The sequence below is a fragment of the Amphiura filiformis genome, chromosome 3 (genome assembly GCF_039555335.1).
Source record: "Amphiura filiformis chromosome 3, Afil_fr2py, whole genome shotgun sequence".
NCBI lineage: Eukaryota > Metazoa > Echinodermata > Ophiuroidea > Amphilepidida > Amphiuridae > Amphiura > Amphiura filiformis.
The window spans coordinates 9,529,033-9,548,437 of NC_092630.1; the positions used below are offsets into that span (position 1 = coordinate 9,529,033).

General features: G+C 35.8%; 1 protein-coding gene across 1 annotated transcript in view; it reads right to left on the minus strand.

Annotated features, from left to right (window-relative positions):
- Window positions 1-6,396: 6,396 nt before the first annotated feature.
- Window positions 6,397-19,405, minus strand: part of LOC140147975 (E3 ubiquitin-protein ligase RNF38-like) — a 152,677-nt gene continuing 139,668 nt past the window's right edge. The window contains 7 exon segments of the mRNA XM_072169792.1: window positions 6,397-8,476; window positions 9,486-9,692; window positions 11,200-11,336; window positions 12,330-12,515; window positions 14,703-14,996; window positions 14,998-15,090; window positions 17,117-17,414. Of these exon segments, the coding sequence (XP_072025893.1) occupies window positions 8,311-8,476; window positions 9,486-9,692; window positions 11,200-11,336; window positions 12,330-12,515; window positions 14,703-14,996; window positions 14,998-15,090; window positions 17,117-17,414 (1,381 nt within the window). The 3' untranslated portion in view covers window positions 6,397-8,310.

Below are 19,405 nucleotides of genomic sequence, written 5' to 3' on the forward strand. Positions count from 1 at the left end.
TACTAAATTTTCTTTGCTTTGCTCAAAATATGAAGTCATACCCTTGCACAAAACTGTCTGCTATACAGACCCTCGATAAACAACGCTCTAATGGCAATGTTCAAGTAAGCTGCTCTTGCTTGACTGACCTCCTTCACAGTTGGTATATTTCCTGAATATTCCTACAGATATACAAGTCTGAGTAGGAGGTTACTATTGCTATGAAAATGTGCACAGACAAGTTTTTTTCACCATCACAATTGAACAATATGGAACACTGTACAATATCTCAATGGACTGCAAATTATTTCCGCCAGCCTCATCTGAAAAGGCATAGTCCAAGGTTAAACATACACTATGGTGTACTTTACACACTGACCATTGCGACTTTGGGTATCATGTATAATCCCCTAGAGTACAAAGTTGACCACATACGGGCATGTATAATTAATTCCTAACCTAAGCCTTAGTTATGAGAGTACAATCAGTCACTTACAGTGATTTACAGGCAAAGATAAAAATTTCAACAACATTTTTGTCCTAAATTTGGTGAGAAATTTGAAGGAATTATACCATGTGCTCAAAAAGGTAGAACAAGGCCTACAAACACCCATGAAAACAGCATCTTGAACTATTACAATGTCATATCGATACAAAAATGAGCCCCTTTCTATCTTTGCCCTACACAAGAAACCGAATAAGTGAAAAATACTAATTTTAAAGGGTTCAACAACCCTACGATCCTCTTTGAAGATGGGTCAAGTCAGTCAAATTGTTAAACCACCACAATATACAACCTGCTTATATATATGAAATATAAAATTGATGCACTAAAAGAGACATAACAAGCAACAAACAAGATCTCTACAACATAAAACTTGCAATGATAAAGATTGTTCCCCAATACCACAAAACGCTCTGACTGTTACCATGGATACATCCATCATCAAAGAGGACCATAGGGTTGACAAAACCAGTGATCTTTTTCTACGCAGCCTTCTTGAGTATAGCATCACATCAAGTACATACACATCCCAACAAGGTCTTTTTATTTTTTTTAAATTGCCATTTAACTGTTCAATCATTATACACCACATCCCATTCACAAAAAAAAAATACATCCCACACTTTCTGATTTTTCATATAATACAGCCTATGCATGATACTCATTCTAACAAATTGTAAGTGCTACATATTTTAATTTCATACATATAATAATATTCATGTGTGTTGTTGTTTTATCTTGAATATTCATAAGTAACAAGGATTAATATAAGCTGTTATCAATGTTAAACAAATTTTTAAAACCAGCACACCATTTTAGACTGGGAGTCAAACAGGCTGTTCCAGTTAAAATCCATACACCCTGTGGAAGACATGCTGCTAATCTCCCACACAGGGAGATTATCATCCATAATACACCCCATATGGAAGACATTAAGTTAATCTCCCACACAGGGAGTGTGAATTTCAAATGGGGTTACCTGAATGGGCGACTCCATTTGAAAACTACACCCCCTGTGTGAGTGATATAAGGTCATGACTTCCATAAAGGGTGTGTGGATTTCAACTAGAATGGCACAATATTATTACAGTACATCTCAAATGTATGCCACTGGGCAACACTATCCCAGTGACACGGGAAGAGAATTTTGACCAATAACAGACCAATTTTACAAGTTAGCAATTCGTAAAACTCTTCTACGGGACGTTACTCTTCTACAGCCAAAAATCTACTAAAAATTCAATACTGAAGCGGTAAGAAGCATTTAATTCTATGTTATAGTGTGTTTTCAACTAAACATGTGCAGATGGTTTTTATAGACACAACATGAATTGCCATGCATGTATCACATCTAGATGAAAAAAAAAAAAAAATGAAAACCCCGTTTAGTCTTAAACTAACTATAGCGCTTTATTAGCGGAAAAACAGCGACATTTTTAATCGATATGGCTAACTGACTGCGCTTATTACAACAAGTACTAAATAAACAATAAGTGCACATATTAAGGCAGTTAATGAACACTTTGCAGGAGAAAAATAGAATACGTGTAACCAAAGATATATGCAAATTACAAAATAAAACCATTTTGGACTAGCCCTGATCATATCATTATATCAGAGAATTCGCAAATCAATAACCCATTCATACAAAAAAAATTATACCCATTTGATCGCCGATTAAATTGTATGTAACAAAGCGGCAGCTGAGGTAGCTCTAGGTTTTGCTTGGGGAACCTCATTAATATCAATGATTCCAGGGAGTAACCATTATAGTGATTTGTCAGACACTGTGGTTCAAAGTTCCACTTATGAATCATTGAAACCAATGACCTTCCCCTCTGCAGAAAAGAAAATACTGTTGCAGATTATGATATATAGTAATTAGGAAGTCCCCAATCATTTCAAACAAGGCTGGTTTTAAATCAAACTGTAAATTAATGGAATTGAAATCAAGGCTAATTAATAATTAATAATAACCTTCATTTAACGACTTTTTGAAACAGCAATTTAGATATGTATTTTTGGTTTTATTTGACAAATCAACAAAATCTTGAAAAGCATAATTGTTAGAAGACATAAAATGGAAGTAGCAGTGCTGAAACATGGCATTTTATAAGCAGGTTGACATAAAACAATATCAGTTAACCACTCTTGCATTCAAAAATTTTGATCTCGATTTATTTGGTTTATAACCGTAGTCCGCTCTACTAAAAACAAGCAGCAAACTATAGTCTGTCTCATCTCAAGTTGAGAGTGCCATCGGTGCATGTAAACGGTTGTGTCACCAGCGTATGGACAAAATCGCACTTCTGTACACACTGCGGGATTAGTTAGCTGGCACAATTTTAAATTGCCACTGCAAAATCCAACATGGCGTTACTCTCAACTTGAGACGGATACACTATAGTAAAACAGCAGAGAATTAATGCCATTAATAATGGCTATTTATATCCCTCATAATCCCTGCAATCGCAGCAGTGTTTGTAGTTAAGTAGCCAATCTGTTGGTTATATGGGCCATAACTAAAACAAAATGAAGCAAGCATTTTTGGCAGTGAATATGCATTCTACTACAAGGTTTCTGTGAGTTTTTACTCGTTAAGGAATCAGTATTTTCTGCCTTTGTATTAAACATCGATTGATTTCTTGAGAAAATATGAAACCGCACCTAGCCCAAAGTTTACAGCATGTATTTAACATGAAGCCCTATTTTATACTGTGATTGTACTCTAGCCCTAATTTTAAAAGTAGGATAATTATGATCACATGATAATGATGAGCCTACTCGCCTACTCACAGACATACTGACAAACACACTGACACACATGCATGTTATTTCTCCAACAAATGTCTGATATGCTGACAAGGTGTTAATGCGATTTAGAAAGAACCATTGAAAAAATTTGGAAACACTGTACAATTTTATTTATTTTTTGTATTCAACAACATCTACCAAAAATACAACCCACTTGAAAAAAAGAAAACTTATCAAACTCAATAGGATCATAGATACAAAAGAACACCGGCAAGGAATATAACACAATATATCTTATTAAGAATCATGCACACTATATAGTTAGTCAAATATTATCAGGAATGAAATACTTTTTTTTTTCTCTTCTCTAAGGCACAAACAAATGAAAATGACAAAAAATCCCGATTATAAAAATTGTGTTTCGTACAAATGATGCTTTGATAGTATAAGGAAACAATTTGTTTAGCAAACATGTTATTAAGAAAAAAACAATACTCTTTTGTTTACTACACCCAAATATGGAAAGAAACAAGGGGTCTACGTGGGATATGGCTATGCAAAGACTTCTTCTAAGATATAAATTGTGCACAAAGTTTACAGCACAAGATTAAACCCATGAGAACTACCTGCTGATTGGCCAAAAAGAAGTTTTCATTATCAATTGGCCCAATCAGCAACATTGTTAGAATAATTTCACCACACAAAAAAATTAGGGTGAATTATTTGCAAAGATCCATTCTGATTGGTGATTAAAGTGAAAATATCACGTAATTGACCAATCAGAGGCAATGTTAGATCGGCAAGTAGTGCTCAGGGGGTTAAAAAGGGGAAAACAATTTGTCTCTGCTAATGCAGGATGTAAAACTGAGATGGTCTGGAATATTAACATTTCCACCACCACCACCACAACTGGAGGTGTTTAATTACATTTTTTGGTTAAATTCGCTTGAATGATAGCGTGCAATTGGCTGAGTATATAGAAACAGGATAAATTTTACATTCACTAATCAGACTTGAAGCAGTTTATCGAAGAACCTCCCTGACAAACAAAAACTTTTTTACAGCAGATTGTCAAGAGAAGCTTACAAAGCAGCTCTTCAATCGCAATTATATAGTTTCTGTGGGCTGTAAAATATTTCATCGTATGGCTAGTGCCAAAAATTGGATGTAAATTTTATCCCCATCAAAAATATGTGGACAAGCACCCTCGTGGCAAATCTTTTTTTTTTTTAAATATAGTGCCAAGAAAGTTTCCACATAACTTAGCCTCATTGTCTGCTCTACCATGCAATACTTTACAATGTTTAAACCACGGTTATTACTCACAAGATATTTTTATCCATAGTGAAACTTTTTTTTGTCTTTTTTACTCTTCATTACAACACTGCGACCAACAGAACTTGGGGAAAATAGCTATTATGTTCAACGGTGAGTTACATACATATCAATTGTCAATATGAATTAATTAACCTGCAGTTTATAAGTCAATTCACAGAATAGCAGCATAGCCAAGGGATAACAGTACAAAACCTTACTTGTCGTAAGTAACTAGAAATTTGCGATATCATCATGTAGGAACAGGAGGGAAATAATAAGTCTTTACAATCTTTGCATTCGATATAACGGAACTATTGCTACAGACAAATTAGAAGAAACAAATTAGGCACTAGTAGAATAGCATAAAAATATCAAAATAAACATTGCAAATATAAACATTAACCCCAGATTGGCAAATCAAGGTTTACAAAACAGTATGAAAACAAAATAAAACCTACTAAAAAGAAAATTAATGGAAGCATGTCAAAGAGGGTGCAAATTTTGGGGTTGTAATATGTAAAAAAAATCCCTGTAATGTAACATATAAAGGTTAAACTGATCGATACCTACATATTTACTTGCATCGGTAAGATGGAACACATTGGAAGATAGGTTCATTGATAAACAAAAGAAAAAGGCCATAATAGGTAGTTGTTAGCTCATTAGTGACTTGTTCACATGCATATTTATTCTAAACTACGGTCCCAAGATTTGATTTTTTTTTTCTAACTATGCATTATGATTTTTAGTTTCACATAGTAACTTGCAAGCAATTTTCTTGTCGATTACAAATGCCTTTAAGTAATATAAACTTGAAAGGCGCCCTCTATGATTAGATAGTACCAACTACTGTGCGTAGCAGTAACCGTTACACCTAGTTAACACCACAATGACCCAAGATTTATCACGTTATTACAAATGCTATTGATACAAACAAGTTAGTCACACGGCCAAGTGATGTATAGAGGAAAATCTTGGTAACAATTTATGGGAGAATAATACATATATAATTTATGCACAAATTGTTTGTACCGAATCTTTTAAACAAGTCAACATTTCCAACAACTACGTGAAAATATGTTTCCCTTTCTACAGTGAGTATTAATTGGTCAAATATGTTCACAAATAGTGATTAAATTATCCAATTATAATAACATTAATAATTATAATAATAAATATGCATGCAGACTTTCTGGTAAGTTTCATTTCATTATACTCTAAATAATTCCAGTACTTTTAAGCATCCTTAGTAATACAACTGAAGTTTTTCTTTCTTGGCTGCATTACAATTCAAACAAATATATTCAGCAAGCTTTAATATTCAAAACTATTAATGCCAATTTTGTTAGCCACCATATTTCTATGCAGTCTTGTTTTTGTACATAAGTGTTAAGACATTTCCAAATACTTTTATATTACACCTAAATATATGATCTAAGACTTTTGGACAACCCTGTCAATAACACATAATGTTATGGGAAACGGCAGGAAATATTTAGTGTTAAAAAGATACATAGAGGTCTTTTAATATACATATCTGTTACTTGTTTAGTAATGTATGCACGTAAAATATATAACCATATAACCACATGTTTCATTCCACAAACTACCTAAGCCCCGACGACAATCTGTACAATGGTTGATTAATATGAAACGACCCTGATTACGTATCGTCGTTCACGCGTACGGGTCGTTTTCAAATCAGTGTCAAGTCAACCTCATTACCTTATCAAACATGAAGAGAGGGGTTGAATGATGATGATAATGATTAGTATTTGATCTGATGAATGAAAACCTGCTACCTTCAAACGTGATTTATACACATATGCATGGATCTCAAGTTTTTATACAATGAATCATGGAGCATGCTGGGTAAATTGATTAAGTAATTCAAAACTATGGTACGGATTAAGAGAGGCTGAATTGAGAGCCTACTTATTCGTTCGATGATAAACTTGCATCTTATCAAGATTAACCCCATTATGATTTGTCGGATTCAACCCGATTACAATTGTTCCCTTTTCCTGCCATTTGTCACTGACAGATCGGTATCAATTTAAAATTCAGGAAAAAGGGAAATCTTGGTAAATTGAAATCTAGCTTGGGACAAACTTACATCAAGTTAAAATCTAACTTTGACTCACCAAATTTTGTTTTAATATTGAGCTAAGACACTTGGTAAGAAATCTGATAGAAAAAAAATTGTGACCTACAAAAACCCATACACACGTATAAAAACAAAATCAAAGAATGACAGTTTTTAGGAAAAAAATAAATTAACCCCTTGAAATACAAATCAGTAATAGGACCCCATTTTTTAATTATAAATGGCACATACAAATCTAAATTCAGAATACAAATGCCACACTCGTCCATAGTCTTGGTCACACTACGAACAGTTGTATTCAATAACACACCACCCACACCATCACATGGTTTAATAAAAACTGAATTCCCTAAGTCAGCTTAATTAAGTTCCTGTTGCAATGGCGTGAGAAGGTCAACAACCTTTGCCCTAGACTACACCAAGACTATGACAGAGTGTGGCAATAAACAGCACCACACATTTAGTAATTTTAAGTATATTTTTGTGTATTCTAAATTGAATATTGCATTCTAACGTATAATAGGCCTATATTCAAAAAACCCTGACTACATTTCCCATACTTTTTTTTTTTTACTTTTTCAAATATTTTTGTTACAAAACAATTTGACTTGCTTAAATTGTATACTGTTCTTAACAGCAAAAAATAATAATATCGGTAACAAAATTGACTAGTGCCATGTTGTGATAAAATAATGGCACTAAGTGAAACATAATTTAGAGACTGACTCAAACTTCTTTTTTTTTTCTAGAGATTAAGATTTAAAAATTAGTAATTAGGCAATCTATATTAGTGAAATTCTCCAAACATTTTCAATGCAATTTCTTTTCTATGAATAATGGCCACTACGCCTACACAAATCGCTAGAAACATATCATTTTGAGTCAGCCTCTTCATAACATTTTAACAGAAAAAATATGACAATATTTGTACTGAAAAAAAAAATACTTGCACAGATTAGAAACATTTGGATTTAAGAACTAGAAATACTTGGAAGGTAAAACCTCACAATATTTGGTTGGTCCAACTAGAAATAAAGTTATCATTTTTTTAAATGGATACTCTTGAAAACACACACTCGCGCGTATACTAGGCAAAAAACCCAACCACCTCCTATTTTTAGCACATCTAGAAAGCATACCCACACGCACACTCCTACTTATACAATACACTCGTTATTATCGTTAATGTGTACGCTCACACTGGAAAACACAAGTTTCTATTTTTTTTATAGTTTAAATCCTTGATCAAAGAAGGCTTTCTTGGTGGCACAACTATAAAGACAATAAGGAAATATGTACCTGGAAAATTGGCAACAAAATCATGCCTTGGCAAAATTGACGATACTAAATCACAAAAAAAAATAAGGTGCGTTACACACATATTGGATTACTTACTAAGTATTAGTGTATTACAACGGCTGAGACATAAACAACATGTATGCACCCTCTACCAAGTTCATAGTAAGGCACACACATTGGATATTTAAAAAAAATTGCAATTATTATGCTACGGTGGAAAAAAAATAATAATGCTCTTTTTCAAACATGTACGAAAAAAAAAAATCTAGACCACTGATACCCGCTAATAGTAGTAAATGTTTGTAAAGTTCCTCCAACATGGAGTTTTAGAGTCCATACTCTGTTTTCTTTATTCTGATTGGGCTTTCATCTCTGAGGCATCCGAGCGGCAGATAGGACAAGTCCGATTGGTCTTCAACCATTTGTCGACGCCTTTTGCAACGTGGAATTCGTGACTGCAGGGTAATACCCGAAGAAGCTGGCGCTGTTCAAAGTCACACATACACACCACACAGCTGAAATGAGAAAGAAAAGAAATTGTTACAAAAGTGTTTAGAACTGAATCGCAATTGAGATTGGACTAGCAATGCTGGAATGTTTATCAATTTTAGACAAGCAATTCCTTCAATTTATATGCAAGAACTTAAACATGAAATATTTGTTCCAGGAGGTACTGTATCACATTTGAATCACAAAGAATAGCTAAATAGGCAATTGGAGTAATAACTTTCATTCAACTTAACATGCTAATCTACCTGTATAGTTTTGCCATATACAAACACTGAACACTCAAGTAGTCATCACGCCACAGAATCTGGACACCTGAATCAGTTTCACGTGTCGACAGTCCAAAAACTACTTTGTAATACTTTGTACGAAACCCTACATGGTGAAACCTTTTCCACAGACGCCTAGATATTGGTGACCTAAAGATAGCGCATATCTTTATACAATCGCCAGCAAATGGCAAACAATCGTTTTCTCAATCGAAAAACACTAGCCATGATCTTTTATTGATCTTGAATAAAAACCACCCACTATTATCATTGATTTGATCTAGTAACACCTTTTACATGTTAATGCTACGCCACAAATAGAAAATATATGCATGGAGTAAGAAATTCAAGATCTCATGAAAAATAACAAGACAGATAGTTTCCTATCTACTGAAAAATCACTATAAAATCCTGTTCTTTAAATAATGAAGTTACTGTAAAAAAAATGAGTGAAAAGTGATGCTCAAAAGTTGCAAAATTTTCAGAGTGGTTTTCGTTGCTGGTTTTTTTTTCAGATTACTGAAGAATTTCAATGAAGATTGATGCAAATCCTCTAAGAAACTGAAGAGAATTATTGAAACTTTATGTCAAATTAAGTAAGCAAGGATTGTATCCATTTCTCATTGTATCAACATGTAGATACATGCTTTTTTTATCAAACCATCCACCATTTTCCTTCAAACATTTTGTAATGGTCAAGCATCACCTTTGAGCTGATTCCCTGTTATTACATCATCAAAGTTCTTACCAAGTTTGGTCATTGATTGACTGATGCGTGTCCGGATTATACCGATACGACGGTAACTGGTCTATGTAAGCTTTAGATAGACCCCGCGGCTTGGCCTCTCCCAGTCTCTCGGCAAGGTTGAGCAGTGCTTCGTAGTTCTCCACCTCTGCATCCTCGTTCTCCAGTTCCACCTGGTAACCAGCAGCACTTACTGGAGGGTTGGGGAAGCTGATAGTGAAAACAAAAGTATAATCATGTTTTTTAAAAAAAAATCACAGATGATGTTAAAGGAGTATTTCATGATCCTTAGGCTGGCATCCTCTTTTTATGAGGAGGGGGCTGTGGATCACATAATGCCCTTTTAACCACAGAAATAATTTTGTAATTTGAAATTTCAGATGGCACAAATCTCCTGATATTGCAACACATTTGAGCAGATACCAATGTGACAAAAGTTATCAATGTTGTTAACTTTGCCATACAAAGTAGAAAGCACAGAGTTTGAAATAAATCTCAACTTGGCCAGATTTCAGGTGACGTTAATGGACACTAGTTCCTCTTGTGAAGTTTTCCATTTCAGTGGTAACAAACAAATATTTTTGAAATTTCACATTTCAGATGGCACAAATCTCCCAATATTGCAACACATTTGAGCAGATACCAATGTGACAAAAGTTATCAATGTTGTTAACTTTGCCATACAAAGTAGAAAGCACAGAGTTTGAAATAAATCTCAACTTGGCCAGATTTCAGGTGTTGTTAATGGACACTACTTCCTCTTGTGAAGTTTTCAATTTCAGTGGTAACAAACAAATATTTTATTGATGAAGAAAGAATTGATGCTAAAAATTAAATAACACTGTATTGTTATCAAGAATCTTGACATTTCCTGTTTTCCATAAAATTCCTAGCCACCCTATTGCTATATCATTCACTGTCTGCCATATTCATATATAAAGCAGTCTCCCAAGTCTCAAGGGTGACTAATCGAAGCACACTGAATTAGGAGTTGAGGCAAACTTAGATATGCCCAAAACCCACCATATGTCCTTAAACCAGGGTTTCCCAGCCCCTAATTTTTTTAAACATGACCTCATTTCTTGAAAAGAGAAGCTACCAACAACACTTTCTTCAAAATTGTGTCATTATATAATTTGGTTCACCTCAAGTTTGATAGTGATGTACATGCGTATTTTGCTCGCCGCAGTATCGAATTGTGAGAGTAAACGCACTGGGTGTACACGAACGCGTACCGGGACAGTTTGTCAGCATGCTTGCAGCGAAAAATTCATTTGAAATACTTACTCCCTGTGTAAAAGATTAAGCTAATGTTTTCCACAGGGTGTGTGTGGGTTTCAAATGGAACAGCCCATTTTGAGCTCACAACTCAATGGTTGGGAACTTCTTCCTTAAACCAAGTGAAACAATTGGCTCAGGATTTTTATCAATGTATAGGGACCAACGTATTTTTTAATCTGAACACAAGAATATTATCCAACTGTACAGCAAGAATTTTAGCGGTGTTAATTTTTCGCAATTTTAGCTGTTCTAAGCAGTTTTCAGGTTCTTGTATTGATGCTTTCAAAAGCATTATTGGTAAAATTATTTTCACTGGATTTTAAATTTATGGTTCTGAAATTAGCCGCCAAAAAAAATAAAACATTGCAAAATTTTACCGCTATACAGAAAATGATATTTCTTTACTAATTATGTCATCATCATAATCATAACTTACAGGTAGCGTAGGAACCAGCTTGGGTAAGTCGGCTGTAACGGAGCTGACGGTGACACTTGGTTACGCCACGCCCTCGGATGACCACCGCGTCTCTGTCTCGCTAACGCTTGACTCAAGCTCAGCCGTTGTGAATGCTGCTGTCAATGAAACAAATCGATAACAATAATAAGTCAAACTTGATGGCTTTTTTGACAGGAATAAGTAGGTCTCAGAAGCGAGACATTCAAACAAATAAATGAATAAGCAAATAAATAACAAATTAAGATGCATTGAAGAGATGTGGTCCGATTTTTCATGTTCTGTTTTCTATCTTAGACGGCGGCCTACAAATGTACCATTAAAACAATATGTTTCCAAATTTCAAGTTGCGTTGCTGCAGCTATTTTGATATGAGAAGCAGAAACATGTTTAACAATGCCCGAAAGGATACACTTCTGGTGTGGTAACCACAAGTCACTACGTTTGTGTTTACATCATTTAACCAAAACATATCCCGGGCGTTATACTTCACTGAGATAATGAGAAAAATACAAGCTTTCTTCTGATACTAATATCTCAGTTTTGATGAATAAAAATTGGGGATGAGTGGATGTGGATCAGGTCACGGACCTTTAATAAAAAAACTTAAACTCAACCAAATTATGTCTGTAAGAAAGGTTTCCATTTAGTTTCCCTATTTTTTTTATCATTTATATATTCTTCCATATATCTACATTTATACTACATTCATGTGCGCACACCTTGAATATTCTCAGCATTTTTGTGTGCTAATTATCCAGAAAAAATTAATGTGCATAGCATATCTTTGAGTTTTCATATCTGATCTAGCACAAATCCATTTATAGACTAAATCCTGTTTAAACTGGTTATTGTTCTGGAACAAATCTAGTTTTAAGATCTCATGCTATACCAAATCTAGTTTTAAGATCTTATGCTATACCAAATCTAGTTTCAAGATCTCATTCGATCTTGTGCTACGACAAATCCACTTTTAAGATCTCATTCTAGACCAAATCCACTTTTAAGATCTCATTCTAGACCAAATCTAGTTTTAAGATCTCATTCTAGACCAAATCCAGTTTTAAGATCTCATTCTAGCCCAAAGCCAGTTTCAATCCAGTTTCTCTTACCATGTGATGCAGATCTGATGGTGATGCTCTCAGGATGGGCTCCTGTAATATATGCAGCGGGGGTGAGGGTGTGAGGGAGGGGTTATGATGAGTTGCGGAAGGCACATGGAATGCTGCTGCTGCTGCTGCGGCGGCTGCTGCTGCTGCTTGTCTTTCTCCGAGGAGATCCATTTCTGATGATCTGGTCTGTGGGAGATAAATGAAACAAAATGGCTGATTGATAGAATGATGTGGAATACAACAATCAGGAGGGTTGTGAGATGAGGAAAAATAATAATCAAGAAATGGAAAAGAGAAAGAAGAATCGTCAGTAAGCACTCAGAAGAAAAAATTGTATATTAGTAATGTCATTACTACAGCAAACTATTTGTAAAATCAACATTGGTTATGAAACTTACATGTACGCTTCAAAATCAACGGCCAAATTTACTTCAAACTATTTTGTAAAATCAACATTGGTTATGAGACTTACGCTTCAAAAATCACGGTCAAATTTATTGCTGAATAGGTTTTTATTCAAACATATCAAAAAATTTCATACTTTTGTGCTTTTTGCTAGACTGGTTCCCAAACCATTTTATATTACCACACGTTTCAATCTTATAATCATTTTGATGGATGCACATGAAGCGTGTCAATTGCATCATAACTTAATGAGTCGTTTTTCCATGCGAATGGTTCACAACATCGTAAGATATACAAAAGGTCTTTCAACATGAATCGGTAGTGGAAATTCCTAATGCCAAATCAACCTTTACATTCTTGTCATTAACACATTGTCATTCAATAAAACCCTATAAATATTCCATCACAAGTCTTGGCAGAGTCTAACACATAGGTGCCGAAACAATCAAAGCTGGTGACCAGTAGTGACAGGAATTGACACCTTTACTAATCTACATCTGACTACACACTGGAAATGCATCATTCCCTTGCCTGCTGCATGACAACATGACATTTCTTCATTTTCTCCTTCATGCATGTAATAACCCTTCACAAAATATAGGCTATTTCCGTTGAAATCCATATACCCCCATAAAAGATATTGTCTTTACCTTTCACACAGGGAGTGTGAATTTCAAATTAGATTACACATGTACCTGAATAACAGGGAGTGTGAATTTCAAGTGGGATTACCTATATATGGGTAACTCCATTCAAAATTTACACCCCCTGCGAGCGAGGGAAATTAAGGTCATGTCTTCCATAGGGGGTGTATGGATTTTAACTGGAATACCCCAATATGACCTTTGCCATTTCTGGGTTCCGTGTCAAATCTGTCAAGCTAGGATTTGTATGCGTAATGTGAGAGCCTTGTGAACAACATTTCGGGGTTGCGCACAGCACTTGCATCAAGACTGGCGTCTCCCATGACTGGACTGCACAAATCCTGCTCAAGATTTGAGCTTGTTCAAGTGACCACTCTTGTCTGGTTAAGATGTTTCACAGACATCTTGAACTTGTCCAGATGAGGCTCTTTTCATGAAGGATTGTCTAAAATTTGATATGCATATCTTATAGTGACTATCTTTGATTTTAACAGAACTGAATAGGTATGGCACATCTATATTGGTTATAAATTTGTTTTCCAGTCTAAGAAAGGGACTTTTTATATTACCATTGCAGTCTTGCACCTACCTACATACACAGTGCTGTCATGAATGTTTAGCACATTTTATTGGACACCAGTATTAGATCCACAAGGTGTTTTAGACAGTGCCATCCCTAATATTTTTTGGCAAAATCAGCCCACTTTTGACAAATTTTGGTCCTAACAGCTCCTCCTCCCCCGTATTGACCATCCAGGGTCCGCGGATTGACACCAGCACATGAAAAGGGAAGATGATGATCCAGGCATGAAAATTGCTTTTTTGAAAACTGCCTGAAAAAGTGTGTGCATTCAGCCTTTAAAGGCCCAAAACAGGCTGAAAAAATAATAACATAAATGCGTAAATTTGGACAAAAACTGCCTGAATTCAGGCAAAAGCCTGAAAATTCTCATGCCTGATGATCTCATCATGACCGCACTACCAAATAGGCTGGCATGTGACTGGCCAGAGTGCATGTGTATCATGCATGTGTATCATTATTGCCATTTCTTTTTGACACTGATGATCAACACATACATGGCAAACCCAGGTCTTAAGATCTTAAACTTACAGACACTCTACAACTTGGATCTCAAACAAGCTCATGCCCAATGACACAGTTATTCAACCCCAATATGTTTCTACATTCATGGACTGACCTTTGAATGTGATGGGTACAAAAACTCATACCCCACAATGTAAGGTCAAATTGTCGGGTATGACTGTTGAATAGAGGTCAAATAAACTGTGTCACTGGCAATGAGACTATTTTGATAACACTTACCTGGTGTGGAGGTGGTGGAGCTGAGATATACTGGACTTGAGGGTGATGAGGCACATGATGGTGCGAGTGATGGAGATGACTGACTAACGCATCCTGAGGTAGCATTGGTGGCGCCGAAGCGTGCGAGATGGGCAGGTGATGCGCCGTGCCGCACGATGGAATGTGGACACTGCACATAGGAATGTGACCCATACCGCAGATTGGGAAAGGTGTGGTGTGGACCGTGTGGCCCATCGCCCCTCCCGTTGCGCTGTTGACGGAGAGGGTCGGATATGAACCGTGGTGGAAGCCGCATAGCGGCGGGGATACTGTGAGCGGTGCATATGGGAACTGCATAGGACGGGACGGAGACAGGAATTGAAATGGGAACAGATGAGGGAACGTGTACCTGTAGACAAAGAAAAGAAAAAGAATAAAACAATGTTATTCAAACAAAGCATGACAATGTAATAAAATTGAAACATGTACACTTATTTCAATTGTAGACAAGACATACTAAGGGACCGATTGTTATTTACGGCGGGGGGGAATGGGCGTTTTGGGAAAAATATCGACAAAAAATTTCGCGTTCCCCCCTCGCGTCCGCTTAAAATTTTCGCGTTCCCCCTTGTTTTTTAAAAAATTGCCAAGATAAAGAGAAACCATGCATTTTGATTTTCTTCAAACTTAATTTTGTCTCGCAACTTGGCAAATCATTCACAGGGCATTAGTCACGCAACTACTGCAGCCTTGACATGCTTAACAATATCTAACAATTCATTCTTTCAACCTTGCCATTTATGCTTGTTGCCAAATTGAAAAAGAATTTTGTTTTTCATTCCATTTGCTTTGTTATGATTTTTATGGATTTTTTGCGGTTTACAGTTGTGGAAAAACCACTGGTTTATGAAACTTCTATATTGCAGCAAACAAGGTTACCCACAGTGGTACCACCTAGGTGCGGGTTCGAAATTTCAATTATATAATAATAGGACCAATTCTATGTTGTTTTAACCACATAATTCATTAACAGCAAACAAGGTTACCCAAAGCAATTAATTAAAAGACTGAAAAAAATTTGTAAAAAATGAGTAATGTTGATGGGGTTTTACTATCCCAAAACAGAATGGGATTGTGTTTCAAGTCCCTTCAAAGCTCCCCTACACCAGTATAGTTTCTTCTTATCATTAGGACTTTCACCACCAAAAATTGTTGGCTAAAACCTTTTGAACTTGCTCTTTGGTCAGGCATTCAATCATTTAATGGAACTATAATTGCGTGGTTTAAAATTAAGGTGGCAATGGGTATTGATTAAAAGTGTTTTTACTGTGAACCTCATTGTGTCCATCGAAACCTAATAAACCAGACTCTACACACACACTTTATCATTACACCTCAACGAGGCATTAATCTCTACTCTGCTGATTACAGAGTCCGGACCCGACAATACGCACAGAGACGTGATCTATGTGCATATAGTCCTACCTCAAAGCTAAGCATTGAATGAATGGGTGTGTACAATAACCACACATCCATATATACTATACTCGTGTTGGAATGCCATACAACTATGATCAATTTTGTATCCAACCTCACTAAAGATTGGCATACCAGAGGTTTTTTTGTGTGTGTCACCCAGGTAACAAAGTCCACAGGTTGGGCAGTATGTATAGCCTAGCCTGACCTAAGTCAGCTAGGCTGTTCTGAGTTCGTCAGACAGGCCATATTACTTCATTTTTTCACACCCAATGCATGGCCAACCTGTGGCCTTCCCACCATATTCATATCAAACCATTCTTTCTCCTATTCCTTTCTTCTCTGCCAACAAGGTGAACGAACCTGCCTGCGCAAGCGTACTTCGCGCCAGACGAGTGACTATGTTTAACAACAAAGTATCGCTGGGCAGAACAAATGATCACATAGCTGCCTTGTGGAGCCAAATCTTGTGGATGGCGATTCAACATGATTGGCAACAAAGTATCTAGCATTGTGTAGCTATGTGTTGTGCCTTTAACAACTTCTGAAAGGCAGGCAGGTCCCATTTGATATTTTATGCATCGGGTTATTGACCAGACCATCAGAACATGTATAAACTTGAATCACAGCATTGCAGACCTGTAATCATCAACCACTGTCCATCCATGCGATTTGAATTCCAAAATTTTACCTGTTGCAAAACAACGTCCAATTTGGGTTGCAAATTACAATCCGTGTAACTTAAAAAGATTATCTTGTCAACTGTGTTTCATTACAACAAGTTGCACCATAATTTTAATTAAGGAATACAAATCTGATACACACAAGTTTTCTCCATTTTGTTATGTATAGGGTTATGTTGTCGTATATGTTAACAGATCTGGACAAAATGCTCGTTTCCAGCTCCCTGGATTTTGCACTTTTTCCAGACCTGCATTGAATGTAAACATGGCACTTACTGCTGCGGTCCTGACATCGTTACTTAAGTCTATAATAATGTGGGGCTGCATCGGCATAGACTGTGTATTCGAACCGGGAAGCCCAGGTGGATGGTGACTAGGGTGGTGACCCCCTGTTTGGTTGTTGCTTGGTCCACGCAGGTGGTGCACCCCTGTGTTGGTGGGTGGGTGAAACGCCCTCCTGTCGTGTCCCGCTGCTACATTACTGCTGCTGTTGTGGATGCCGTTGGGAGGGGTTTGGTTTGTACGCATTTGTCTCTCTCGCTGCCTCTGACTCTGCCTTCTTACCGAAGGCGGACTGCAAAATATAAACAAAAATATATAAAGCTTGATTAATCTTGCACTGTTCACTTCAATATGGAATAAACACACATAATAAACATATTCAACAATCTAATCTCAAAGCTTGCATATTAATTACTGATGAATTTCAGTATGTATTTAAAAATAATAACATACCACATTTAAACATTCATTCATAACATGTTTTCCTATAAAATAGTACCAAAAATAAATCTAAATCCTCATTTCAGAAACCTTTCATAAGACCTCCAGTGGCTCTCAGTGAATCCTTATATAATGCATATCACTAAAAATATGATTTCTTGAATCTATCTTGATCATTCAATTGTATACACCCTAGAACAGCTGATTATCAGTAAAAATAAGATTTCAAATTTTCACAGAAAAAATTATGTAATTTTCGTTAAAAGTATACTTTCGATAAGAAATTTTTTATTGAATCTATCCTGATCAGGGAATTACACCCAAGAACAGCTGAAGGATGTTGCATAAGATGCACACAAATCACGCCAAGACTGGATATCTTCTTGGTTAAGTGAAATAATTCAACTCATCCTATACGGCAGGGCTTGCATTTGACTCACACATGATGACGATATGGCGAGCTGTACAGTGCCAAAGGAAAATGGATCAACTTGTATCCTGCTGTAGCTGCTATTTACAATAGCCAAGCAAAATATAAATATTTCTATGCTTTACTATTTGGGCTATTCCAGTTGTGATCCATACACCCCCTATGAAAGACACTACCTTAATCTTTCACACAGGGAGTGTAAATTTCAAATTAAGGTACCTGGGTGATTCCAAAATTTGAAATCTACACCCCTGTGTGGGAGATTAAGATCATGTCTTCCATAGGGGTGTATGGATTCAACTGGAATAGCCCATTATTTATTTCAAACATCGACACATCCCAAATGTTTCAAGTCTTAACAGAAACTTACATGTATTATAAAAGTAGGAATTTCAACACAATTAATTTTGTGCACTTTTTGTCAATTTCCCTTCACGTTTCCTTACATTTCCATACACACAACAAAATATATTCATACATATATTTTTGTGGTAGTAGCTTGGAACGTGAAAAGTGCGAACATGTTCATTTTACACTATTTTTGGAGTCAAGATTGAACATACATGTAGAGAAAGGAGTTTGAAGGAATCACAAATCTAAACATTCCATTTCTAATCTTTGTACAACATTTCATTAATGACATTCAAAGATACATACTACAAAACATTTCACAAAACATTTAACAAAAGAGCAAACGTAATAACATGATTACATCCATGTCTGCAAATAAATATTCATTTTTAGGCAGCACAATCATGATTCCAACAGTTTCTTTGACTGACACTAACCCTAATCCCTCACTTCAGGGAGGATCAAACATTTCTTCTGTAACAAAGGAAGAAAGTCATATGAGGAATTCAAGTTGTACTTTGAAGGTCACAAGTCTCTACAGTGTGTCCCACAAAAATGGTTCAATGCGACACAATGATTGGGATTCTTTGTACAGGAACAAACAATTAGTAATATACACACTGTACAACAAATGGATATCTATAACAACTGTATGCAAAAATGATAATGCTATGATATATATCAATTTATTTCTGAAACACACAGCAGAGGAAAATGTGCTCATCAACTTTTTTTCTTTTCTTTTTGTTAAATGTCAACTTGAAGGAATTATGACTTAAAATATTACACTTACATCCATGGACTGCATCATGATATTACCTATTGACAAGTGTTCATTTCACACAAAGGTTAAATTTGATTAGAGAGACTATATTTTAAGTAGGCTTAAAGATGTGCGATCAGATCAACATTCTACAGCCTCAACCCCCACTTTTTACTTTCTTTGGCATCAGAAAAAAAGCTCTATTTTTCTCATAATCCTGCTGAAATTTTAGGCTTTTGAAATATATTCCGATGATATATGAACTAAAAAGTTATAGCCTCATCCCCAACATATGCCA